Raw genomic sequence first — 27936 nt, 5'->3', positions numbered from 1 at the left:
TAGGAGGGACCGGAGCCTTTTTCTTGGTCATAATTTGGGGCAGGGGATTATCAGTACGCACGAAACGCTGACCTGGCGGAACATCTTCTTCCATGTTGGAAACGGAGATGTGTTCTTCCTCTGCTCATTGTGCGTCGAAGACCTCGTGAACGGAATCTTCTCCAAAGAGATCCGGAGCGGAGCCGCTATATTACTGATGCATTCCGTGACGCCGAGCCCAACGGTCATGGAGCGTCTTCTTGAATCGAAAAGATCGGCATGCGTTACAGTCCTGTTAGTTGAATGGGAAACACGATCAAATAACAATACCATCAAGGGTAGTGGATTGCGCACCGAGGGGAACCTGAAAATCTGTGTCAAACCAGAGCGCCGCAATTCACTTCCGCAGCCGATGGTGGAAAAAAACAATCCAACAATGGAGTTGATGCCCAAACGCACTTTCACTGAAAGAAGGAGTCACCTACCTGACTGGAAAGACTTCTTTGAAAAAAAATAACTCGCAAACATCCGGACCCAACACTAGATGGCTGGAGTATGCAGAGAATGTGATCTACAGCTCAAATACCTCGAACATTATGTTCCTGCTTCTCAATATCTTTGTGATGAGTTCACAATATTTTTCAAGGAGAAAAATACTAAAATAATAGATGGGTTTGAGACCACTTCACCGACCCGAAGGAGGGGGGGACAGTGTGGTCCCAGTCAGTTTCAACTTGAGATTTTTTAACATTACTGCCAGTGCTAGACCCTTCCTTTTATTGTACTCTTTCTGATAAATGATCATGCCCTCCTTGTCAACGATTACTCCTAGATATTTATACTGCAGCCTCGATCAATAAGCTGGCCCAGTACCAGGCCGGTGTGCTTTTTTGTTGCTGTTGATAGTTATTGTTCTAGCATTGCTGAGGTAGATATTCAATCCATTCTCAGCAAAGTATTCTTGCATTATGGTGAGAAGGCACTGCAACCCAATCTGAGTGTGGCTCACTAGAACCACATCATCAGTAGACAAGAAGCCGGACTGTATAAAGCCTTGGGGCATGAGAGTTCCAGGTATTAAACCTCTGCGTCAAGTCGGCCAGAAAGAGGTTGAATAGGGTTGGCGTGTGCACACACCCCTGTTTTAGCACTTTGCTTGTTGGTATTCGGCTAGAGAGATGAGTAGCTTCGCCCAGCTTCACCTGAACCCAAGCGTAAGTGTGAAAAAATCTGAGCAAATCCAGATGTTCCAAAGAGACCGGTTGTGCAACGATTTGCCTGGATCCACATGTTTCTCATTTCAGGGTTGGTTCATGTGTGAATTTATCTTAGGGACAGAGGTTTGAAGATACTGGTCACTAAAAGTGTTCCCAAATTGAGACTATACTTTTCATGACAAATATCTTATTTTTTGAGACAATGTACGTAAAAGGTCAGTTTTCAAAATAGCAGTCACTGAACAACTTGCCTTATTAATAGGCAGGTCGCAAATAGTGACTTTTGCCATTTGGCTACAGTAGTAAGGGGTGGGAACCCTCAGGGACAGCAAACCACCATCCCCAAGACTGTGTTTCAAAATTGAAAATTCCATAAAAGAAATAGGCTTCTCAAAAAAACAAAAAAACGTTTTCAATCATTCCCTGGACCACTGCTTACTGCCATCCCAGTTCCCTAAAGGGAAGGGAGTCCAAACTTGGTAGCTGGCAACTTATCAATGGTCTGCAACCTGAACATTGCGAATCATTGAAACATAAGGTACAAAATAACAATTTGGAAAGGGCGGTGGAAACACGCCCCCTCAAAGCTGCAATTCAGTAACCATTTTCAATGCCAGTTTTCTAGTTGGTAAAACTACAAAATCCTAAAATAAAATGTTACATAAAACATATAACCTTTTAGCAGTTGCAAATGCTCTGATTTAGCAAATTGACTTCAACCATGTTGAGTATGCCTGGCCCTAGTTAGCATACAGTTTCCAACTGTAGATTTGATTTTGAATTTGTAGATTTCCTTGATTAAAATGAATTGTATCCAAGGTGCCCCACAGAGAATTGGTTAGGCGGGTGAGACTTTCCCCCAGATTCATCATGGTCATGTTTTGCGAGTCCTTAATAGCGAATTTTAAGGAATCGCTATTAAAGACTCGCAAAACAGGATGCATGTAGAAATCGCAATATTTTTCGCGATTTCTACTGCTTACTTATTTGCGATTCGCTAATTGCTAATCTCAAATAAGGAATGACTCCCCATTCATTCCTATGGGCCTGTAATTCCTTATTTGCGATTATCAATTAGCGATTCGCAAATAAGGAAGCGATTTCAAGGGTGCAGGGGTGTCCAAAGGACACCCTGTTGCACCTCTGAAATGGTGATTTACACTGGTGTTGCACACACTCATGTCCCAAGGACACGTGTGTGTGTAACATACAACTTAGAAAAATGCACCAAAGTGCATTTTTCTAAGTTTTTGCTATTTACCACGTAGTTAGACTTTGCGGTAAATAGCGGCCCCAGATTGCGAATTCGCAATTTTAAAATGGTTCATGAAGTGCATTTAAGGAATCTCTAATTGAGATTCCTTAAATGCAAATAATCGCAATTTAGCGATTTCTAGAATTGCGATTTTTGCATTTGGGATGATGCATCCCAAATGCAAAAATAGCGCTCGCACAGGGCCAGATTCTCAGAATCTGGCCCTTTGCGAGCGGATTTTGGTTTGCTGAATCTGGCTGTTTGTGTTTTGTTTTTTCGGAAAAACTTGGGGCATTGTACGGTGCACGAGCACACCCGATGCCCCCATGACTCCTAGGTCAAACAGTTTTTATGACAGCTGAGTTTTCATTTCACACGGTGGTACCTGTATGCCTTTTCTCTGTGCCTGATTGTATCTCATCAATCCGGCCTGCTGGTCAGTCATGAACTGCTGGTATCCCCCCTGCCTGGAGTACATCCCGGCTGAAATTCCCGCTCCCAACTGCTGGAAACACTCTTGGAGCAATGCCTGACACCGGGCGGATGACTCACACTTATTTCTCTGTAGAAATTGCTCTTTTTTCATTTCCAGGTCACTCTGTAATGGAAAATAACACAAGAACAGAATTACCAGTGGGCAGTGGCGGCTGGTGACATTTGAAAGTGGTGAGGCGGAAACTGATAATCATCCTGCACCGTAGCGAGCGAGCGAGCCCGAACCCCCCCAAGGAGGGTTCTGGGGGAATTCCCCCTGAGAACATTTTGAAAAAGTAGTGGAAAAATTGTGCATTTTCAAGCAAATTTGAGAAAGCAGGAAGATTAATAAAGCAATTGTGAAAGTGTAGGTATTACATTATTAAAGAGCTGTCATAGTGGGACTAACTGCTAGGATACTGGCTATTGAAGAAGGGGAATAGAAGTGCAATGTCAAAAATAGGGGTGCCTACTTGTAGGTGCCAGGCAATCAGATGGCTTGTGAGGAAACCATCCCATTCCAGACCATTGATGCTTCTGACATACCTCACAACTGAACAAGATGCAGGCCGTTGACAGACAGTGCCTGACGTATGACCAACTCTGGTTTCAAATGGCCTTCCAGGTTCACCCTCCCCAATCACCCTGACCCCCTCCTCCCTCCTCAAATCTGGAAAGCTCTGTACTAGCCTCCCGGGCTATCTGGGCTTCAGCCAGGTCTCACCTGGATCATTCTAAGCGATGCACAGGAGATACTGTACAAGTCAGATTAAAGAGTTATTTAAAAAGGTCAACCTATTGTTTTTATAACACTTCCAATGCTGTGCTTAACACGTAAAGCGGTCTTGTTTTCAACTGTCTCATCCATTTTCTATGATATCAGCATGCAGTAAGCCCTATGGCTCTTCTGATGTATGTTTAAGGGATGCGCGTAATAAAAGGACTGCTTACTTAAAGGGCACATATCATTAGTCAGAAGCCTTATCTCACAACACTAATACTTTCTAAGTAAATCACCAAGGGCCAGATGTAGGTAATCCCAGATAACCGATTCGGTATTTAAGAACAGGCAAATGGGATGTAGGTAATTTTACCGAAATAATTACAGAATCGGTAAGTTTCAGTAATTACCGAATCGGTAAATACCGATTCGGTCATTTCCATTCATTCCTATGGGCCTGGAGGCCCATAGGAATGAATGTGAATTAGGGTGGCAGGGTGTTACTTTGACATCCTGTTGCACCCCTCAATTGTGTATAGGTGCACATGTCGCAGACATACATGTCCTAAGGGCATGTATGTCTGCAACATGGCACTGTTGGAAAAGCAAAAACAATGCTTTTTCCAAGGTTTTCCTTATTTACCACCAACTTGTAGTTGGTGGTAAATAACGAATCCTAAAAGGGGAAAAGCACTAATTTGAGTGCTCCCTACAAAGAAAAATCGGTAATTTACCGATTTGGTATTTTAAGGAATCGATAATTTACCGATTCCTTAAAATACCGATTCCGTAAATTACCGAATCAGTAAAATGCCCACCTACATCTCATTTTCCAAATACCGTTCGGTAACGGTCGAAATTACCAAATTCCGGCCGTTAAGTACCGGTATTTGCCTACCTACATATGGCCCCAAATGTAATAAGAGACATTGTAAATAAAATTAAAGTGTAATTGTAGTTTAAATATGCGAGTTGACAAAAGAGTCATCACATATTATTTCAGCTATATTAGAAACCCAGAATGTAGGGAGCCCCATTGTAGGCGCGTGGGCATCAGGGAGCTAATGACAGCTGGTGTGAATGTTCTGCGCCATCATCCCAATATTTGTCTTTTTGTCACTCTCCATTTCATTCATATCAGTCCATCCTCAGTGGGTCTAAAGTTCTAAGAGCCATATAGCCCTTCTGTCAGGTACAAATAGCCTCCTCATCCGCTGAAATAAATCTGTCAAGGCTTTATCGGCTATCTTCCTATTTCTGTCGTATAATGTACAGGTGAGGTGCTCTTTGTATGTTACGTCATGCTGTCGTTCTCACCTCCACTTAGGTTCCCAATGCTGAGTCCACATGTGCTTGTACACATAATTAATGAATATTTAAAGGTGTGCTTGCTTTAGCAAAACACACCAAGGAGGTAGCTGATGTATGGAGCTGCCCTGCCAGGATTAAGGGCCATATGTCTCAAGCCAAATTGACTTCGCAAACGCCGAAATTCACGGAATTTCGGCGTTTGCGAATGCAATTTGGACTAATGGTATGCATCAAAGAAATCTGCTTGGAAAATAAGGAATCGCAAAATATGCGATTCCTTATCTTGCGATTGCATTTATGGAATCGCAGATTTTACGATTCCTTAAATGCAATGTAAGAAGCTAAAAAAAATAGCTAATTGGCCTTAAGGAATCGCAAATTACCACCAACTTTTAGTTGGTGGTAAGTTGCGAATTCCTTTCAAAATGCATATTTTTTCAATTTTCAATGTGCCATGTGACGCTCATACATGCCCTTAGGGCATTTATGTGCGCCACATGTGCACCCATGCAGATTTCAGGGGTGCAACAGGGTGTCCTTTGGACACCCCTGCACCCTTGAAAATATTCTCAATTTGCGATTAGCAAATTGCGAATCGCACATTTCCCCTTCATTCCTATGGGCCTCCTGGCCCTTAGAAATGAATGGGAAATTATTCCTTAATTGCGATTAGCAATTTGCTAATCGCAATTAAGGAATTTTAAGGAATCGCTAAAAAGAAGCTAATTTCTACATACATACCATTTTGCGATTTCTAAATAGCGATTCCTTAATATTCGCTATTAAGAAATCGCAAAAGGGTATGTTGATACATATGTCCCTTAGGCACTTTATGGTTGATTCTACAGGCACGGTTTGGTTTATTACAGTAGGTTTTGCCCCAGCATCGCCATGATGATGTATCCTCGAGAAATAGCTGAAAAAAGACTGCCCTAAGATCAATATTAATGTTTTCTATTTCACAGCCCTCGTCTAGCTCTGATGCACTTGTAGTAGCATCAAAGGCCAGATTTGTCATCTACATATATAAAGACTGTTGCACATATTAAAATGCAACTTTTTGGGATGGTACAGCTGATTCACAATCATCCATCCTACCACCCAAAGTGGCCCATCACCCTTCTGCAACCTGACCACAAATAAAACTCACAAAAGCCTTGGGGCCATATGTATCAAGCCAAATTGCATTCGCAAACGCCGAAATTCGCAGAATTTCGGCGTTTGCGAATGCAGTTTGGCCAAATGGTACGTATTAAGCAAATCTGCGTGCAAAATAATGAATTGCGATTCCTTATTTTGCGATTGCATTTAAGGAATCGCACATTTTGCGATTCCTTAAATGCAATGTAAGAAGCATTAAAAAAATGCAAATTGGCCTAAAGGAATCGCAAATTACCACCAACTTCAAGTTGGTGGTAATTTGCGAATTCCTTGAAAAATGCACTTTTTTGCATTTTTCAAAATGCACTGTGAAGCACATACATGCCCTTAGGGCATGTATTGCACCACATGTGCACTCATGCATATTTCAGGGGTGCAACAGGGTATCCTTTGGACACCCCTGCACCCTTGAAATTATTCTCAATTTGCGGTTCTCAAATTGCGAATCGCAAATTGAGAATAACTTCCAATTCATTCCTATGGGCCTCCTGGCCCATAGGAATGAATGGGAAAGTATTCCTTAATTGCGATTCGCAATTTGCGAATCGCAATTAAGGAATTTTAAGAAATCGCAAAACAATGCGATTTTCTACATACATACCAATTTGCGAATCTCAAATAGCGATTTCTTAAAAATCGCTATTTGAGATTCGCAAATGGGTACCTTCATACATATGGCCCTTGGTTCTGTCACATCTAGACTATTGGACCATGATAAACTTCAGTGTTATGAAGATTCGAAGCATCAGGCAATTTGGAACCAAGCGGCAAGACTCTGACTTCGACTGAAGAATCATCAACAAGAATATCTTAAACCTGAAAGACGTGCACTCTAATTCCAGTAGACCAAATGATAAACCTAACAGTTCTGTTTACAGTTTCAGTTTAATTCGAAAAATGGACCGAAGTCCCTGGAATCTTGACCCTCCACTCTGTCCCTAGTCCAAACATCAGATCGAATGACACCCGCCTGACCAGCCCACCTATGAACAAGCCCTCGGGGAGCTCAGCTGTGGAATCCATTAAGCCCAATTTCCGGATGTATGACGTTGCAACACATGCTATTACAACGCATGCCTTTACGACGCAAGTTTTACAACGCAACTTTTACAACGACTTGTGTTGGGGAGCGCTGGATAGTGAATAGTTTAATTTACTATTCCAACTCCAGTCTCCGTGGATAGTAGGGAAGGTGTTAGACACTATTCCCTATCCTAGAGCGCCCCCCAGCGCAAGTCGTTGTAAAAGTTGCGTTGTAACGGTTGCGTCGTAAAGGTACTTTGTTGTAAAAGTTGCGTTGTAAAGGATGTTCCCCCCAATTTCCTCTTGACGGCTCCCTTTTTTGCTGCCCCCCCCCATGTTTGTCTTCCCTCTGTTCCCACATACTGATGACAAACAGATTTCCAAGTCTTTTTGTGCTGCAAGGAGGCCTCTGGTGTGATGCGAGCATAAAACAAAAAAAATAACACAATCAAACAAACAGATAAATACAATTAATCACAAATCTTAAATAAATCCCAGCCAACATTTTTAACCACTATTTAAAAATTACTCTCCAGAAACTGAAAGCTTTTGATATGAAATCGAAATGTGATTTTTCTGCACAATACTCATCACTGCTGCTCGCTTTCTTGAGATAATGACTGGCATTGTGGAGCAATGAGTAACAACTACTAGATTTCACCACGTGCCTGCACTGTGCATTGGCTAGGACTGCAAATCCCTAACAGCGGTCTTCCATATGTGTATTTGAGCTTGTAAAGCGCACTGCTACCCGTCCGTAGGTTTCCTGGCGCTGTATAACTCTGGGGAACCCATCCTGGCTTTCCCTGTGGGATGGTCCCTGCTGGGAGTCCCCAAGGTGGAGCCAGGCATACCCGGAGTTGATGGGGCCGTTGTGGAGATTAGGCAAGCTAATGCCCAGAGTTGCCGAGTGGAACCCCTGATTAGAGTAAGCACCGAAGCGAGAATTATCGAGTCCACTGACCCAAGTCCACGACCCTGCCGCGTCAGGAATTGAAACCTGGTCCCGGGCCGACTTCTGCTCCCGGGTCTGCTGCCTCTAACCAGTGAGCCACACTACTCCACATATGGCTGATCCTATCACAGCATAGGGCGCTATAGCATGATATTCTTATTGGCTGGTTTGCCTTTGCTTTGCTCTGTAAAAATCTAAAAGAAATGTGTCCATGTTCAATGGCAGTACCATAAGGCGGCCTTGGAACTCCCGACTGTCGTCTTTAAATGAGCGGTCCATGAAGATCTGGATGGCGCCTTTCTCACAAATGGCGTGCACGTCCAGGAACTCCTTCAGCGTCTCAGTGGGAAACACTACCCGCTGGTCAATCTCCTTCTCGTAGTGTGCTGCCGCCTCCATGACAGCCGCTGAGTTCTCAATCTGTGCCAAAGCCAGCACGGCATTCTCCATACAGGGCACTGTGCCACTCCGGATAGCATCGACATACGTCCCCGCCAGATTCCCCAGATCTAAAATAGAAGGATAAATCTTATTTCAAATATTATTTTCCTTAAAAGTAACTTACACACTAGATAGGTCCACTGGAATTAGGGAATTATGCAGTGCAAAATACACTGAATAATTAGAAATGTACTGGATAATTCATGATCTGCTGAATGGAAGAAGCAAAATATATTTCTAACACCTACAAATCAAATTTTTTTTGCGATGATTCCTTTTTCTAATTTTCAGAGGTAAGACACACAAGTATCATTACATGTAATGATAACAGAAGCGCAACATATATAACGATGTTACACCACATGCGGTCTGCAAAGATAACGACACGTTGTGAACCATGAGTTTAATGACAAAATAACTTTGTTCTACTGTAGCTACAGGAACACAGTTAGATGTATCCTTGAACTGAAGTCTGTCTAGAACGAGAATTAGGGGCGGCTCTAGGCTCATGGCGGCCCTAGGCAGGGACCGTAGGTAGGAGGCCCCGGAACGGGGGTCCGGGCGGGGTGGAGCGCGGAGGCCAGTGAACAGGGGGGTCAGGGTGTTTGGAAGTGGAACAGAGCCGGAGGCCGCCAAATCCCTGCCAGGGGCCGCCACGCAAATAGGTATCCATCCTCAAAGGATTATTATATTAAGGATATATATTGGCGTGATGGCCCCTGGGGTTTGGTGGCCCTGTGCAGGTGCACAGCTTGCACATGCCTAAGTCCACCCCTGCGAGAATCAATTCTTAAATCAATGGTAGATGAGATATTTAAATGCACCTTTGTGAAAATGCCTGCCTTTAGCTTCATCAATTAGACAAAAAGTGATGGGAGAAATGCTTACAATTTGTCTAACCACTTCCAATCGCTCTGGGACATATTCCAACCCGTTGTTCTTTTGACCACCATGCCACCTCAGTTTTGACCCACCCATATGCAAATCATTCTTCATCCTTCTCCAATAGGAACAGTCCAGCCTGAAATGCTAGGCCAGCCCTCTATGAACCAGAATACAAACCACTCATTGGTCACTATGACACCAGAACCAAGCTGCACCAATCATGGCGAAGCCAGCCTTGGGTTGCTTCTGCGATAGCTTGGGAAGGACCCCAGCCTAGCAGAATAGCCATCAGAATCTTTTACAGTGGATCAATGGCTAAGAAGTTATAACGAATGGTCAAAATTAGAAGAAATAAGATTGAGACAAATAAATTTGTCATGATGATTAAGTGAAGGAAAATTTGCAAATATGGATGGCATTTTTTAAACGCCTACAGTTTCCCCAAATGATAGACCACCATGAGGTAAGTAGCAATGTAATTAACTACTCTACCTAATAAATACATAAATTGGGACTTCATATGAAACTGTAACTGCTGGTTCCCCTCTACGAGGTAAATGTCAGTTTTCATTGCAAGGATCAATAGTTACACAGGTTGTACTGAGAATTTTTTTTTAATTAGGATTCTAGAAAATGTTATGTTAAGTATCTGTGTTGTATTAAACATAATAAAATAGGATTTAAGAAAATAAAAAATACTACCATTTCCTGAATGACAGATCACACCAGGAACCAAAATTTGCATAAATGTTCACAAAGAGTAGAGAGAAGGAATTAATCTTTATACTTAAAGTTTAATGAATCAGGCGTGGACAGCACGATGGCGGAGAGTAGACGCATCGCCCGGAGGCTCTGGGGGCCCGACACTGATCCTGCACGTAATCTTGATCCCTTAGCCCATACCAGGCACAAACAAGAAGTGGGAATGTCCAGAGAAGCACATGGTGAATGTTAACCCCTTGGGCGCGGCCGCGATTCTGCGCCTGTGCGGCCGTTTTAATGAGTGGGCGGCTTCATGACGGCCCCCAGCCGTCATCAGCACACGCCCACCGTGATGCATGACAGACAGAGGCCGTCATCAGCATGGAAGGGGTTAAACAGACCAGTGTAATCAAATCACAGAGGAACCCTGCCATAGCCGGCTCGGGCCTCATTTCCCCTGGAGCGAGGGAATCCAATATGGCGGCTTCTGCGGGCTACGGCAGCCGATGAAGGTGAGACGGAGAGAGGGAAATCTGAGGCCCTAGCAGATAGGCATGCTTGTCTGGAAAAGTGACCAAATTTAATGCCCCTGTCTGCCACCTGGATATAGAAGTCGGAGACCCCCCCCTTTTCTGCGACACACGTTGTCGGCCAGTGGAGGTGGGAAATTTATCACGTGGGTTTGTGGGCCTGAAGCTGGAGGCCCCCCCTGCCTGGGGGTGAAGTGCAAGAGCCTGTGGAGCTCCCACTGAACACCCCTACCTCCGCATACATCAGGCCCACAGAGAGTGATGGCGAGGTGGAGGATGTAAAAAAAAGGTTTTATCGAAAGACGTTGGTAAGTTTCTATGTTTGGATGTGACAAACAAATAAAGACCAGGGGCCATATGTATCAACATACCTTTTGCGATTTCTTAATAGCGAATATTAAGGAATCGCTATTTAGAAATCACAAAATGGTATGTACGTAGAAAATCGCTTTTTTTAGCAATTCCTTAAAATTCCTTAATTGCGATTAGCAAATTGCTAATCGCAATTAAGGAATAATTTCCCATTCATTTCTATGGGCGACAGCTAGGTAATAGGGAGATAATTTTATCTCCGCTTTCTTGGCTTTTAAAGCCAAAAAAGCGGAGATAAACCCTCTTGATAATATGCCCCCATATTGCTTTGCAGATTGTATCGTTGGCTTTTATTATTATTGGTTCCTTGTATTGCCCAACTCAAAGCAGCTCTAAACTATTCACGGAACAGGTCGCCCGTGGTCAACACAAGGAAAAGTGTGGAAAGTATGAAACGTCCCTTGAAGGTTGTCGCAGGCGATGGAGGCATACAACAGGTAGAGAGGCTGCACACCCCTAAAGCATTCGTGAAACTAAACAAGAAGAGCGTTCACTCCCCTGGATAATCTATACCTTTTAGCTCCAGAGCTCAAAAGTTCCAACTTTTACTAGGTGCAAACTTGACTTTTCACCCCTCATTCTGTAAATGAATTAGGATCTAAAGTCCACTACCTTGGCATGGATGTGTGACATTACAACGCATGCTTTTACATCACATGCTTTTACAACGCGGTTTTTACAACGCATACCATTACATTAGTGCTTTTAGGCGCTGGATAGTGAATTGTTTAATTTACTATTCCAACTCCAGTCCCCGTGGATAGTAGGGAAGGTGTTGGATAGTACATTAAACATATTCCCTATCCTAGAGCGCCCCCCAGCGCAATGCGTTGTAATGGTTTGCATTGTAAAAGTTGCGTTGTAAAGGCACTGCGTGGTAAAAGTTGCGTTCTAAAGGTTGTATACCCCTTGGCATCCGATGAGTAGCTGTGTGCCAGCTCTTCGGGTCTGTGCTGCCCCATTAATCTATATTTTTTAAACAATGGAGTTAGGTCCTGGGACATACAGTGGGTTGGACCTTTAATATAGTGTGAAATACAAAAATACCCCCTGTATCATTTCTTTTATGGCTCGACGTTTGAGCAACACAAACTAGTCTCAATATAGTTTGTGAGGTATTATTTATTTATACCTTTTTGTTTTGTTATTTATCAAGTCTTTTTCAATTTCATTAATATCTGAGAAAACACACTGTAACAAACAAATACATCACAATTCAACATACATATTTACAAATACAAATTACATCTATATACAACCAGCAGATCAAATCAAATAATCTTTTCGACAGACATTCAATAAGGTTAGAGTTATTCAATAACGCTAGTGATAATGCCATGCAGCATTTACCTGGACAGTCCACTACTTATGAACCAATATCATTAAATAAAGAATACATGAAACCAAAAATGAATTTAAATTTTGGAAAAAAGAACAAAAGCAGAAATTTTTTCTGGAGACCACAAATTAATTTCCTGGTCAACTGGACATTCAAGGTGCATATTTTTCAAATGCCGACGCGTTTCAAACCCTGTCACTTCAGTTATTGGGTTCTCATCAGGGCTCTTTCCTTTATAATTGTCTGTGGGATATATGAAGAAAAGCTTCGTTTTAATTTTTGACTACCCTAGTAGGTTCCCCATTTGCTTTTACCTTTGTACTACTGAAATTTACCTGACTTCCAGCCTTTGCCGGTCCAAGGGCTCCCTTAGTATGTCAGCTTACATGCCCCCTAGAACACAAGTGGTCAAGGTAAGCCCTCGTTGTTACAACGAATAGGTCAGTCATCCAAATGTTTAAGCTCATCTCAGACGTACCTGGGGGTGTCTTCGGATTAGTGTGGACACCTAATGGTACTTGTTCTATGTTGAGACTGTTGTTGGTTGTCAACGTTTTTGGGCGTTTTTTTGAAACAACCTGCAAATCACAATACGAAATTTTACTCTCCTTGTCATACTTTAATTTTGCTGCGCTCGCAGGCAGGGAGGCATACCTGACTCTTCAAAGGAGTGAATACGTTGTTTTTCACCTTTACACTTTGTGGGCTGAAGTTACTCTCGCGCGCCCTTCGGGGCCATCATTCTCGCTTGCCTGTAAGTGGAAAGACGGGCGTTTGTTTAAAATGTCCCGTATTTCGAGCAACTATCACACTTTCACCTGCGACGCCGTTTCGGCGTCTTACCTGTTTGTTTGGAGCCTCAAGTTCCACTGGATCAATCGCTAGGTAGAGCGGCCATCTTTCAGTGTGTTTTTATGCACAATGATTTCCTGGGAAAAGACGGCGGCCATCTTACAGTGTAGTTTGCCATATTTTAAGCGACACAATTTCTATAATCTTGATATTTCAGATAGAGTATTTAGCCCAGTCATGGCGCTATCGAATTTTAAAATTAGATAGGCTTCTTTTTTCAACAATATTTTTTCGACATCAGTGCTTCTTTGTCGGTGATCGGTTGTGAACAACACAGACCATCTAAAGTCATTTTCTCCGTGTTGTTTGTCAATAAAGTGATCGACCATTGGGGCGGATGCAACTTTATTTTTGATTCTTGATCGGTGCTGGGATATTCGCACATTAACTTGCTGGGTAGTTTTGCCTATGTATAGCTTTAGGCAAGGACATACAATGCTGTATACAACATTGCGTGTTCGACAGTTAGAGAACCCAACATGTTTCCATTTAACATTTTTGTGCTGGAACTCCTTGCCCTCTATTGTACTGACACATGACACGCAATTTCCACACTTATGATGGCCTTCGGTGGGTTTCAACACCCATTGTGACAATAGGTCACTTCTCAATTTGGGTAAGGCTATGTCTGCCCGAATCACTTGTTGGCCAATACTTCTGTTTCTCTTATACGCGAAAAGCGGACGAGGGAAAGGGCACTCTAGGTTTTCCAACAGGTGCCAGTTTCCTAGTACCATCTGTCTCAGCTTATTGGTGTCAGGGCCAAAGGTGGTTACACACACGAGTCTATTGAGTGCCTCCTTCTCTTTTTTCTCTAATAGGCACTCTCGTGGTGTGTATCTTGCCCTTTTAAAAGAGTGCTTGAGCAGGAGAATTTAATATCCAGGTGTTTTGCATTTAGCCAAGTGTGGAACTCCATCAGTTCGGTGTGGCTCCCATGCCACAGGAGCCACACGTCGTCGTCGTCATAAAGAGGACAGCCAACGTCATTGTATACCCAGATACCTCAGGAGGAAGCACTAGAGGTTATGGAGCTCTACCTAGAAGCTAGAGAGCGACCACATAGGGTCCCAACTTCATTCATTTTAAAACTGGCGGAAGTGGCACTTAAAAAAAAATATGTCAAATTTAATGACCAGTTTTTCATGCAAATTAAGGGGACCGCGATGGGTTGCCCTTATGCCCCTGAGATGGCTGTCCTCTTTATGGCGGAATACGAAAGAAGGTTTGTGGACAATAATAACCCATACAAAGCACATATCAAACAGTGGTACCGCTACATCGACGACGTGTGGCTCCTGTGGCAGGGGAGCCACACCGAACTGATGGAGTTCCACACTTGGCTAAATGCAAAACACCTGGATATTAAATTCTCCATTGATTCGAGTAGTACCAGAATGACGTTTTTGGACATTGAAATCACATGTCTAGAAGGGGCCCTAAAATCTTCCCTATTTAAGAAAATGACTGACCGCAATACAATTTTGCACCATCAGAGTGCTCACCCGAGAAACTTGAAGGCTAATTTGCCTTATGGCCAATTACTCCGAATAAGGAGAAATTGCACGGAAATAACGGACTTTGACCAACATGCGGAAAAATTCTGTGAGGAAATGAAGCATAGAGGTTACCCAAAAAAACTGCTCAATCACTCTTTTAAAAGGGCAAGATACACACCACGAGAGTGCCTATTAGAGAAAAAAGAGCAGGAGGCACTCAATAGACTCGTGTGTGTAACCACCTTTGGCCCTGACACCAATAAGCTGAGACAGATGGTACTACGAAACTGGCACCTGTTGGAAAACCTAGAGTGCCCTTTCCCTCGTCCGCTTTTCGCGTATAAGGGAAACAGAAGTATTGGCCAACAAGTGATTCGGGCAGACATAGCCTTACCCAAATTGAGAAGTGACCTATTGTCACAATGGGTGTTGAAACCCACCGAAGGCCATCATAAGTGTGGAAATTGCGTGTCATGTGTCAGTACAATAGAGGGCAAGGAGTTCCAGCACAAAAATGTTAAATGGAAACATGTTGGGTTCTCTAACTGTCGAACACGCAATGTTGTATACAGCATTGTATGTCCTTGCCTAAAGCTATACATAGGCAAAACTACCCAGCAAGTTAATGTGCGAATATCCCAGCACCGATCAAGAATCAAAAATAAAGTTGCATCCGCCCCAATGGTCGATCACTTTATTGACAAACAACACGGAGAAAATGACTTTAGATGGTCTGTGTTGTTCACAACCGATCACCGACAAAGAAGCACTGATGTCGAAAAAATATTGTTGAAAAAAGAAGCCTATCTAATTTTAAAATTCGATAGCGCCATGACTGGGCTAAATACTCTATCTGAAATATCAAGATTATAGAAATTGTGTCGCTTAAAATATGGCAAACTACACTGTAAGATGGCCGCCGTCTTTTCCCAGGAAATCATTGTGCATAAAAACACACTGAAAGATGGCCGCTCTACCTAGCGATTGATCCAGTGGAACTTGAGGCTCCAAACAAACAGGTAAGACGCCGAAACGGCGTCGCAGGTGAAAGTGTGATAGTTGCTCGAAATACGGGACATTTTAAACAAACGCCCGTCTTTCCACTTACAGGCAAGCAAGAATGATGGCCCAAAGGGCGCGCGAGAGTAACTTCAGCCCACAAAGTGTAAAGGTGAAAAACAACGTATTCACTCCTTTGAAGAGTCAGGTAGGCCTCCCTGCCTGCGAGCGCAGCAAAATTAAAGTATGACAAGGAGAGTAAAATTTCGTATTGTGATTTGCAGGTTGTTTAAAAAAAACGTCCAAAAACGTTGACAACCAACAACAGTCTCAACATAGAACAAGTACCATTAGGTGTCCACACTAATCCGAAGACACCCCCAGGTACGTCTGAGATGAGCTTAAACATTTGGATGACTGACCTATTCGTTGTAACAACGAGGGCTTACTTTGACCACTTGTGTTCTAGGGGGCATGTAAGCTGACATACTAAGGGAGCCCTTGGACCGGCAAAGGCAGGAAGTCAGGTAAATTTCAGTAGTACAAAGGTAAAAGCAAATGGGGAACCTACTAGGGTAGTCAAAAATTAAAACGAAGCTTTTCTTCATATATCCCACAGACAATTATAAAGGAAAGAGCCCTGATGAGAACCCAATAACTGAAGTGACAGGGTTTGAAACGCGTCGGCATTTGAAAAATATGCACCTTGAATGTCCAGTTGACCAGGAAATTAATTTGTGGTCTCCAGAAAAAATTTCTGCTTTTGTTCTTTTTTCCAAAATTTAAATTCATTTTTGGTTTCATGTATTCTTTATTTAATGATATTGGTTCATAAGTAGTGGACTGTCCAGGTAAATGCTGCATGGCATTATCACTAGCGTTATTGAATAACTCTAACCTTATTGAATGTCTGTCGAAAAGATTATTTGATTTGATCTGCTGGTTGTATATAGATGTAATTTGTATTTGTAAATATGTATGTTGAATTGTGATGTATTTGTTTGTTACAGTGTGTTTTCTCAGATATTAATGAAATTGAAAAAGACTTGATAAATAACAAAACAAAAAGGTATAAATAAATAATACCTCACAAACTATATTGAGACTAGTTTGTGTTGCTCAAACGCCGAGCCATAAAAGAAATGATACAGGGGGTATTTTTGTATTTCACGCCCCATTAATCTAGGCTTGGCTCAATGGCGCTATATGTTTGGCTATCCCATCAGTTCTTACCATTAGGACAATGATACCGCTTTCAGTAGCGGTGCCAGCCAACTGCTTCATAGTTGGTATTTACAGCTTCTTCTACTCTAGCCATCCAGTTAACTGTCTACCGTCTCCTGACTGCACCCAAACCACCCATCGCGTCTTCCCACTGTAATACGTGACTGTATTCAGCCCACTCCACTGAAACCCACACACAGCAAAACTGTGGGACCTCCCTCTGTGCTCATATTCAAAAACCCTTATATTTCCCCTTATATATCTCAAGAGTCAACTCTGCAGAACTAAAAAAACAAACTGTACTAACCCTTCCTCATCACCTGTCTAGACTGTGCCTCACCATAGCCCTCTCCACTGTAAACCTATCATTGGGGGGGAAGGATATGAAACATCAGGGGTACGAACTACCTCGGTTTGTCATCGCCCTCGCTGTCCAGCATCACTCGCCGCCTCCTCTAGTTCCGTTTACCCATACTGCCCATGACCTTCTACAGACTGCTCGCCCTTTATAGGTAGTGTGATAGTACACCTCCACTCTTGTAATAACACAAACGCTGTCTTACCTTTGCACTCATTCACTGGGCATACTCACACTTTCCAGTCACAACATGGCCGCCCTTGATGGTCTTTACATTGCAATTCTCGAAGATGTACCGACAGAATGTCTGCGACTGGGCCACAAAGTCGGGCTCCAGTTCATGCTCCTGGAGCTCCTCGATGCGATGAAGGCCGCTCTTGGAGGCCGGGCGGTCGAAGACAAAGCACTTACGAGCAGGAAAGAAAAGACGAATGCATTCCCTGGGGAGGTTATACAGAGTCACCTTTGGGCTGCTACCTGAGAGGTAAGAAGGACAAAGAGAGGAGACTGTCACCAGTTAGCCCACAGAGGCATACTTACAAGACCAACAAATTCTAAACAAACCATTCACTTTTCTAACACAATGGCAGGAAGTGATGCAAACACCCATACAGGGAGGAGAGAAACTTTCTATACGATTCCCTGTAGGTGCTACTATTCTCCAAGGCAGCTACACTCCATTGATGGAACCCAACGCAAAGCATGCTGAAGAATGTACGGAGGATGGGGGGATGGAGGGGCACTCTCACCCTTATCCTATGATCTTTTCCACATATCACCACCTTTTGGAGAGAGGTGCTAGAGACAGTTAGGGAGGCCACTGGGTTCGATGTGGCAGCGTGGCCAATTTGGCTGCACCTCTGAGGCAAATTGGCCTTATATACTGGAGAAGCGTGGCTCAATGGTTAGAGGGGCAGACCCTGATGCAGAGGTCTGGCCCGGGACCAGGGTTCAATTCCCGCCTCGGCGGCTCTTGGTCTCAATCTCGCCGGACCTGATAATTCTCACCTCGGTGCCTACAGTAATCATGGGTCCCACTCTGCAACTCTGGGCAATAGCTTGCTTAATCTCCACAACGGCCCCAGCAGCGCTTGGATGCCTGGCTTCACCTTGGGGGTGCCCAGGAGTGGACATCTCACAGGAAAGCCAGGAAGGGTTCCACAGCGGTACGAATACAGCGCTATGAGACCTCTGGGTAGAAGTGCGCTATATAAATGCAAACACATTCACATACACTAACAACGTCGTCATAATATCCCATTGCAAAATAATGTATTTTGTCTAAATGGGGGTCGGGGGGAACCAAGAAATCTGCCTTCTAGGGAGGCCTGGTGGCAGAAATGATGGTGGATCTTTTAAAAGGAGGCAACAGCAGATATCTCTCTTACCTGTCCAGAGATTCCTTGAGTACTCCACATAGGTAAATATCCTTCACAACAAATTTTTGAACCCGCATACCATTACTCCGCATTCAAGTACTACGCATGGTGCACCTACCATATATTCCTCCACATAATATGGTGTATGTACACCTTCTGCAGATGGCTAATATACTTAGGGCATTTGTTATACATTATCACCTAGATGGAAATATTTAATACATGAACTCTGCAAAGGAGACCATGCTGCTAGGCTGACCTAGGCACAACAGGGTGTGCTAGTGTAGTGTGGGGGGGTAATGTTGGAGGATTCTTTCGGTGATGCCAACCTACATTTTGTAAATGCAAATACAAATATATTGAAACTTACAAATACAAATGAACGTTGGAACAACATATGTTTTGATATTGCAACCCAAACAAGCTTGTACAGTTTTCAAAAGGAGCTTTTCCAATTTTTGAGGTAAATCAGTTTTGCTTTCAAATGGGAACCTAAAGCTATTCTAACTTCAAACGTGTACCTAATATCAAGTCAAGGAGCTGTATGCTGCATGTTCAAAGACCAGCATACATACGTGAATATACACAAACCTTTCTTGAGCTGCAAGGCACTCTCCAGGTACTCGTCCTCTTTGACTATCCCCCAGATTCATCATTTTCCCGTTTTGCGAGTCCTTAATAGCGATTATTAAGGAATCGCTATTAAGGACTTGCAAAACGGGATTCATGTAGAAATCGCATTTTTATTTGCGATTTCTACAGCTTCCTTATTTGCGATTAGCAAATTGCTAATCGCAAATAAGGAATGACTCCCCATTCATTCCTATGGGCCTAAAGGCCCATAGGAATGAATGGGGAGTCATTCCTTATTTGTGATTAGCAATTTGCTAATCGCAAATATGGATGCGATTTCAAGGGTGCCAGGGGTGTCCAAAGGATACCCTGTAGCACCCCTGAAATGTAAATGTAGCCTGATGTTGTGCACACACATGTCCAAAGGACATGTGTGTGTGTAACATACAACTTAGAAAAATGCACTAAAGTGCATTTTTCTAAGTTTTCGCTATTTACCACGAAGTCAGACTTCGCGGTAAATAGCGGCCAAAAATAGCGATTTCGCAATTCAGAAATGGTTCATGAATTGCATTTAAGGAATCTCAAATAGAGATTCCTTAAATGCACTTCCTCGCAATTTAGCGATTTCGCAATTTGCGATTTTTGCATTTGGGATGATGAATCCCAAATGCAAAAAAAGCGCCCTTTGCGAGCCGATTCTAGCTTCATGAATCTGGCTGTATTTACCTAATATCGAGACGCTAGTTACTGCATGTTCAAAGACCTACATATATGTGTGTATGTACACAAACCTTTCTTGAGCAGCAAGGCATTCTCCAGGTACTCATCCTCTGTGATTGGATGCCCATTTAACTTGAGCTGCAGGGTGAAGTCACGCACGGCCCAGATAAAGGTGGGGAAAAATCTCATAAATTCGCCCGTTTCATCGATGTCATCATGGCTGCCGGGAGCAGACTTCACCTTAATAAGTTCGGTTAACTCAGTCACATAGCTGTGGGTTATGGCTCAGGAAAAATAGATAATTCAACAATGACGAAAGAAGGAAATTCAAGGGACATGGTGAAGTAGTAGTTTTGTCTTCACCCAAAAGAATCCTTGGGTAAAAACTCAGAAAGCATACATCCCACAATTCCTTTCCAAGAAATATTGTTAAATTATTCACCTAAGTCAAATAATAAAATTGATGTCAACAAAACTTGAAGAATAAAGTGTTGATCTTGCAAGAAACAATGAGAAGAATTGGAATGGTTATTATGTAGCCCTCCCCTCAATGTTAACCGTGGTTTTTCCTTACGGAAAGGAGTGTTCGGAACGGATGTATGACATTACAACGCAGTTTTTACAACGCATGCCTTTACAACGCACAGTGCTTAGGGGTGCTGGATAGTGAATAGTTTAATTTACTATTCCAACGCCAGTCCTCGTGGATAGTAGGGAAGGTGTTGCATAGTAAATTAAATCTATTCCCTATCCTAGAGCGCTCCCCAGCGCTATGCGTTGTAATGACATGCGTTGTAATAGTTGCGTCGTAAAGGCACTGCGTGGTAAAAGTTGCGTTGTAAAGGATGTTTCCCGTTCGGAACACCCCTCACCCAAGACCCCCTGAGAGAGGAATCAACATCGCCCTGGGAAGTGTGAACATTCTTTAGCCTTCTTTTCAGCAGATGAAATAGAGAACAACATGTGAAAGGCCCCCAACAAACGGACCTTGGAGCTGCCACTCAATCACAGGGTAGACAAGCTAAAAGGAGATTAGCTCAGATCATCTCTGAAATACTTCACCAGTAACTTTACAAAGTCAAACCAAGGTCAGTCACAAATTCTTTCAGTGCCTCTGATTTTCAATCTAAATCCAGCAGCATAAGTGCTCGCTAGGCATTTCGATTGTTTCAGTCCTGCAACCTGTACCTTTTACCTTCTGCTGAGGAATAACTTGTTGTGGTGTGCTTTGTGCTAAGTGTGGTGTAGAGGTTGGTCAGGATCATGTAAAAAAAACCTGGTGACCACAGAGACGAATACCACAGCATAAACGCGGAGGTTGCAACCAACATAGGGGCATATGTAGGTAATTTCCATTTTGCGATTCTCAAATAGTGATTTTTAAGGAATCCCTATTTGAGAATAGCAAAATGGAATGTTGGTAACAATTCTCAAATTTTTTGCGAACCTCTAACATTCCTTATTTGCGATTAGCAAATTGCGAATCTCAATTAAGGAATGAGTGTCCCATTCATTCCTATGGGCCAAAAGGCCCATAGGAATGAATGGGGATACATTCTCAAATTGCGATTTTCTGTGAGAAAATCGCAATTTGAGAATTGCAATTACAAGGGTGCCAGGGTGTCCAAAGGACACGTGTTGCACCCCTGGAATGTGCCTGTAAGTACATTTGGCGCACATACATGCCCTAAGGGCATGTCTGTGCGCCACATGGCACTTTGAATTTTTTTTTAAAATGCATTTTTAAAGGAAATCGCAAAATATCATCTACTTGAAGTAGGTGGTATTTTGCGATTCCTTATGCCAAAATCGCAATTTTTAAGGCACCCCTACATAGCATTTAAGGAATCGTAAAATTGTGATTCCTTAAATGCTATAATCAAAATAAGGAATCACAATTTTTGCGATTCCTTATTTTTCTAAGTGCCACCTACATACCAAAGGGGCGTTTGAGATTCGCAAACACCAAAATTCGGCGAATTTCGGCATTTGCGAATCGCAAACACCTACCTACATATGCACCATAGATTCCTGAGTATAGACAGACGCAGAGACAGATACAAGCAACAGAAGCTATGTGTGACCTTCACACGGCATCTTCAGTGGATTCTCAATCTCTCCGCAAACAACAGCGGATCGGTTAATATTGTGCTCCTCTGGTGGTGGGTCTACGGGGAACACTAAGGATAGGCTGTAAACGAATGACATAAACAAAGCACATATGTCACATGATCACTTTGTATATGTAACTATTTCGCCTTTATCTACTGCAGAAGTGAACATACATGAATGATTTAATTCTGATAAACTGAACAGTAGATACGTACATACTGCGTTATAGTCATTATTTTGAACTGAACCTCTGTGTTTCGGCGTGTGAGAGATTCATGCCCGAAATTTCTTGGGGTATTCCGTATGCGGCACTTAGTGCGCGGGTATGCAACCTATGAGAACCCGACAGAACCATTTTTGTTTATGATTATATACCCAGGTTCTGAGGGACACAGGGTCACCCCGTTTTGTTATTTGGTTGTAAACGAATGACAAGCACAGCCTGTGCAATGGGGAGAAAAGTATAGTGTTGGTTCATGTTCATGAAGCAAAATGATCAATTCACAGCACAAAAGGCAAATTTCCAGGTGAACGGCGATGGCTCATTTGAAAAGCTTTTTGAGGGGCGTCGAGAGATCTAGTGGTCATAGGAACAAAAGCGGTAGATTCAATAAACGCAAATGTTTGAGGTGTGGGAACTTTTGTGGGGTAGTGAAGCCATCCCATTTGTTTTTATGGGATGGAGGTTGGAGCAAGTTAGTGCAATATGGAGAATATGCCAACACATGTTCACAGAATAGTTACCTGGGGCTTATTTACAAAGAATGCATTTGGTAAAAGTGGTCACAATGTGTGCTGCCTTTTATTGAATGCATTTCTATTTTCTAAACCAAACTATATACTAATAGGTAGGTTAGCAAAATACTGATTCGTAGTAGGTCATAAGCCAAACTACTTCATGAACATTAATGAAGTAGGTCATATATTGCATTGCAGGGATGGGGTCCGTCGATCATCCCCTTTGGTTTTGCATTTGTTCGCCTGAAGTTAGCAGGGTATGCTCAGACGTGGGTCCCTTGCTCACTGTGGGACTGGATTCAAGCTAGCCTGGCTGATGACGGCTTATAGCCAGAAACCGGTCCTAGGATGCTTGATTCCGGTCCGGTTCCGATTCAAAATTTATGGTTAATTAAATAAAAGTGAAAAAATTATTTACAAGTGATATATAGGCTATAATGTGCCTCGTATGATACGAGCGGAGCAGCGCGAGGGGTAAGACGGTGACAATTTCGTCCGTTCCTTATTGCACAAAGTAGCAATCATCCCCCAGACGCTTCTATGAGCTCATGAAGCAAGCAACTCTTTCCTATTGAGTCATGCAACTGCATGTATCCTGAGCCAAAATCCGCTGTAGGCACATTATAGCCTATATAACACTTGTAAAGAATTTTTTCACTTTTATTTAATTAACCATAAATTTTGAGTTACGAATAGTAAAACGTGAGTAAGGTGGGGAAGTTGTGCTCCCGTCCTGAAGAAGGAGCGCCAGCTCCGAAACATGTCGACGCACACATGAGGTACTGTTCATTATCACGACAGACTTACCTCGCACTTCATTTCTTTTAATAGTGCCAGCTTGAGGTCTTGAATAAATATTTTTCACCTACAAGCCAGGTTCTTTTTAACTCTTCACTACTCACCACCACTCACATTTCCAATCACTTGCACCACACACACCACACATAGTCAATTGACAAGTGCTCCCGCGTAGTCGTAGGTCGCAGCACGCCGCATCCCGATAGAGGGGTGCGAAGACCCCGATGATGAAGCATGATACCAAGGGGCCTTTTGGTGTGTGAGGGGTATTTTACAAAACACTGAGTGCTTCAACATTTACCCGGGGGTGAGTGCTTGCAATGTTCAACACTCCGTCCATCATACCCTGTGGTTCGGCCTACTGGGGTCAGCAGACCACTATTTCAGTGATTGCTTTTAAATGACATAATAATCACACAGACCACGGCAACCATAGACAAAAAGAACCAGCGATACGTCTCTGCTCGTGGAAAGTAAATGGCTTAGCGTCAAAAATTCAAGACCCAGATTTCCTGCAATACCTTAATAACTTTGATATGTTCATGCTACAGAAAACATGGCTCATGGAACCACTACATATACATGGGTTCCTTTGCTTTGCTCGCCCGGCCGTTAAGGGTAGCAAAACGGGCCATGCTTCAGGGGGGCTGGCAACCTATATTTCAACAAAACACACAAGATGATGGACGGAATGTTGCACAATGGCAAAACATTCATCCCCAGTCACAGATCTGGGTGTAATCCATCGTTATTTTGCTCACCAAGCCACCCCAGTTCAGACATGGCCATATGCAAATCAGTCTTGACCCTATGCCTCATGGGAACAGTCCAGCCCGAATTGCCAAGCCATGTCTTCCCTGGACCGGAATCAAGCATCCTAGGACCGGTTTCTGGCTATCAGCCGTCTTCAGCCAGGATAGCTTGACTCCAGTGGCTTACCCACGTCTGCCCATGTTTGTCGATAGTTATTCCTCTGTATGGTTATACCTTATATTTGTCACTACATGCTTACTCTGCAACAAAGTCTCTATATTAGGGCTGTGTTCTGTGACTTCAGTGTACTACCTCAGGCAGCATCCGAGGGTCCTGTGTATAGTCCCACTCATGAGTGATTAATAAACTTGTTCTTTGAATTCCAGCTTCAGTGCCAATCTCTACTTTGTTGGTCTAATGAGCGACTACAAGCATCTCCAGAATAACTGATCAATTTTCTCATATTGACAGGTCAGTCAACAGCTGACAGACCCTACAAAAACAGAACAATCTACGACTGATATAATATAAACACTAGATAGTTCTAAATACTGAGAGGGAATGAATGGCACTGGTGTGAATGATGTGCATTATAATGTTATTCTTATTTGATTAGGTCTCTATATCTACTAATATGCATCGCTGCACTTAGAATTTGTCTCCTGTTTATCTATGAAGTCTCTTATAAAATATATAAAAGAACGCTTATTTTGGTTTTTTAAGTGTTGGTGAAGGTGGACCTGGTGAATGTACAGTATTTGATTTACGTATTTTGTATATGTGTAGAATTGAATTTGATGAATAATTGATTAGTTGGGATGGGATGAGTGTTATTTGGGTTTTTTATTGCTAAGTGAGTACTCTTTTGCCCTTGATGGGATCGGTGGGTTCTGGCTGGCTGGAGCATCCCTTCACCCAACCAGAAGTACTGGTTTCCAACTATTGATTGACTGGTTGGGCTGGGAAGAGTGTTTTTTTGGGTTTATTGGTTAATGGGCACTCTTCTGCCCTTAATTCCCTCTGCCCGGTGATTTCTGTAGTTTCCTGAGAGGATACTGTAGCTTCTCCAGGGCTTGCTGGTCGATGGTGCCAATGCTGTTGTAGACGAAGGCGCTGCTCAGCAACACAGACAGGGCAAAGATCCACGAGTCGTTCTTGGAATCACCCTAAAGAATAAAAGAGAACATTCAATCCCCTCCTTTAAAGTCACCATTGCACTTTTATTCTGGATAATTACTATCAAACAAACAATTCTAATTACTTTAGAACAAGTGGTTACAGCAAGGGGGAAAACTCTATTTGTGGGTAGTGTATGGTAAATTACATAAATATATAGCAGACAATACTGTCCAGAGACAGTAGGGGCCAGATGTAGGAATGCTATTACCGGTCGGTAACGTCCGAAATCGGCCGTTAACGACCGGTAATAGACTTTTCCTATATAGGAGGCACATTTATTGATTCGGTAAATACCAAATCGGTATTTACCGAATCATCATTTACCGATTCGGTATTCACCGAATCGGTAAATGAAATGTAGGAAGCACTTCAAAGAGTGCTTCTGGGCTTTAAGGATCCGTTATTTACCACCAACTATTAGTTGGTGGTACATAACGAATTCCTATGTAAATGCAAATCTGTGCCGTGTGCCACATATGCACACAAGCACTAATCAGGGGTGCAACAGGGTGTCAAAGTGACACCCTGCCACCCTTCACTTTTTTCCAATTTTACCGAATCGGTAATTACCGATTCGGTAATTGACATTCATTCCTATGGGCCTCCAGGCCCATAGGAATGAATTGCAAATACTGAATCGGTAATTACCGATTCGGTAAATACATAGGGCCAGATGTAGGTAATCCCCGATTACCGATTCTTAAATACCGAATCATACCGATTCGGTATTTAAGAACTGGCAATCGGGATGTAGGTATATTTACCGAATTAATTACCGAATCGGTATGATTCGGTAATTAATGAATCGGTATTTACCGATTCTGTAACTGCCATTGATTCCTATGGGCCTTGAGGCCCAAAGGAATCAATGTCAATTACCGAATCGGTAAATACCAATTGGGTAATTGGGGAAACATTGAAGGGTGGCAGGGTGTCACTTTGACCCCCTGTTGCACCCCTCAATTGTGCATGGATGCACATGTTGCTGACATACATGCCCTTAGGGCATGTATGTCTGCAACATGGCACTGTATAAAAAGCAAAAAAAATGCTTTTTAAATGGTTTTCTTAATTTACCACCAACTACTAGTTAAGAATTCTTAAACCCTTGTAGCACTGAAAACAGTGCTACCTACATCTGAAATTACAGATTCAGTAATTTTAACAATTCGGTATTTTACCGAATCAGGAAAATTACAGAATCTGCAAAATTACCGATTCTGTAATTTTAGATGCCCCTACATCTCAATATCCACATACCGGTCGGAAACGGCCAAAAATCTGTATTTTCGGCCGTTTCCGACCGGTATTTGCCTACCTACATCGGGCCCCAAATCTTAACGATTCGGTATTTTTTACTGAAAAATTATCTACATAACATTTACCAATTCGAAAATACCGAATCGGTAAAATTCGTTATTTTCGACTATGTAAAAATGGATTACCTACATATGGCCCTAGATTGTGTAATAGGCTCCAATGCACTTCTATTGCCTTAACTACTATACACATGCCTCTGGCCTGGCGTAGCCCAGGTTAGGAAGGATTAGTTCTCCATCTTTATCCTCCCTGCTCATCTCTTTAACCCACTCCCAACTCTTAGGCACCAATGTTGCAATAATTAGTATTTTATTATATCTCTACAGTCAATGCACTGATAAACAAAATAAACACATAAGAACTAGACAAATCAACACGTGCACCTTTCTTGGGTTGTGGGGGGAGAGGGGAGCAGGACAACACATGAAGTCAGACAATTTTTAAAGGGTCATTTGTTTTTTTATGACCATTTGCTCACCATAATAATTTAACATTATTAATACCTGATTAATGATAAGGATAAGATAACGTAAGAATACATATTTTCATGCCAGAAGCCATAACCTGGATCCTATTATTGCTTGGTCATATCATGACTGAATGCTTTGCCTTGATGACGTCTGCTGTGATTGAAACAGCATAAGACGAAACACGTGTTGGCGAAGGGGCGTGTCTAAACTAATTGAATAAAAAAAGACTTCTGAAACCACCACCTCAGTTTGGGATTTCTGTGTGCTTGGAGACATTCACCTAGATTCATCATTGAAAATTGCGCTCGCAAAGGGCCAGATTCTGAGAATCTGGCCCTTTGCGAGCGCACTTTTTGCATTTGGGATTCATCATCCCAAATGCAAAAATCGCTAATACAGAATTCGCATTTTAGCGAGGAATAGCATTTAAGGAATCTCTATTTGAGATTCCTTAAATGCAAGTCATGAAACTTTAAAAAATTGCGAATTCGCAATTTCCGGCCGCTATTTACCACGAAGTCTGACTTTGTGGTAAATAGCGAAAACTTAGAAAAATGCACTTTAGTGCATTTTTCTAGGTGGTAAGTTACACAC

The 27936-nt window shown here is 42.6% G+C and overlaps 1 protein-coding gene across 1 annotated transcript in view; it reads right to left on the bottom strand.

Moving 5' to 3' along the window:
• The window catches only part of LOC144767989 (guanylate-binding protein 3-like), a 187288-nt gene that overhangs the window by 81619 nt on the left and 77733 nt on the right, over positions 1-27936 (bottom strand). The window contains exons 4-8 of the mRNA XM_078651371.1: positions 25430-25539; positions 20044-20243; positions 17532-17774; positions 8325-8605; positions 2837-3049 (exon numbers count right to left, since the gene is read on the bottom strand). Of these exons, the coding sequence (XP_078507497.1) occupies positions 2837-3049; positions 8325-8605; positions 17532-17774; positions 20044-20243; positions 25430-25539 (1047 nt within the window). The remainder of the gene's footprint in view (positions 1-2836; positions 3050-8324; positions 8606-17531; positions 17775-20043; positions 20244-25429; positions 25540-27936) is intronic.

This window comes from Lissotriton helveticus, chromosome 7 (genome assembly GCF_964261635.1).
Source record: "Lissotriton helveticus chromosome 7, aLisHel1.1, whole genome shotgun sequence".
In the NCBI taxonomy this organism is placed as follows: domain Eukaryota; kingdom Metazoa; phylum Chordata; class Amphibia; order Caudata; family Salamandridae; genus Lissotriton; species Lissotriton helveticus.
The sequence above is the reverse complement of the archived record's forward strand: the minus strand, read 5'-3'. Positions and strand labels throughout refer to the sequence as shown.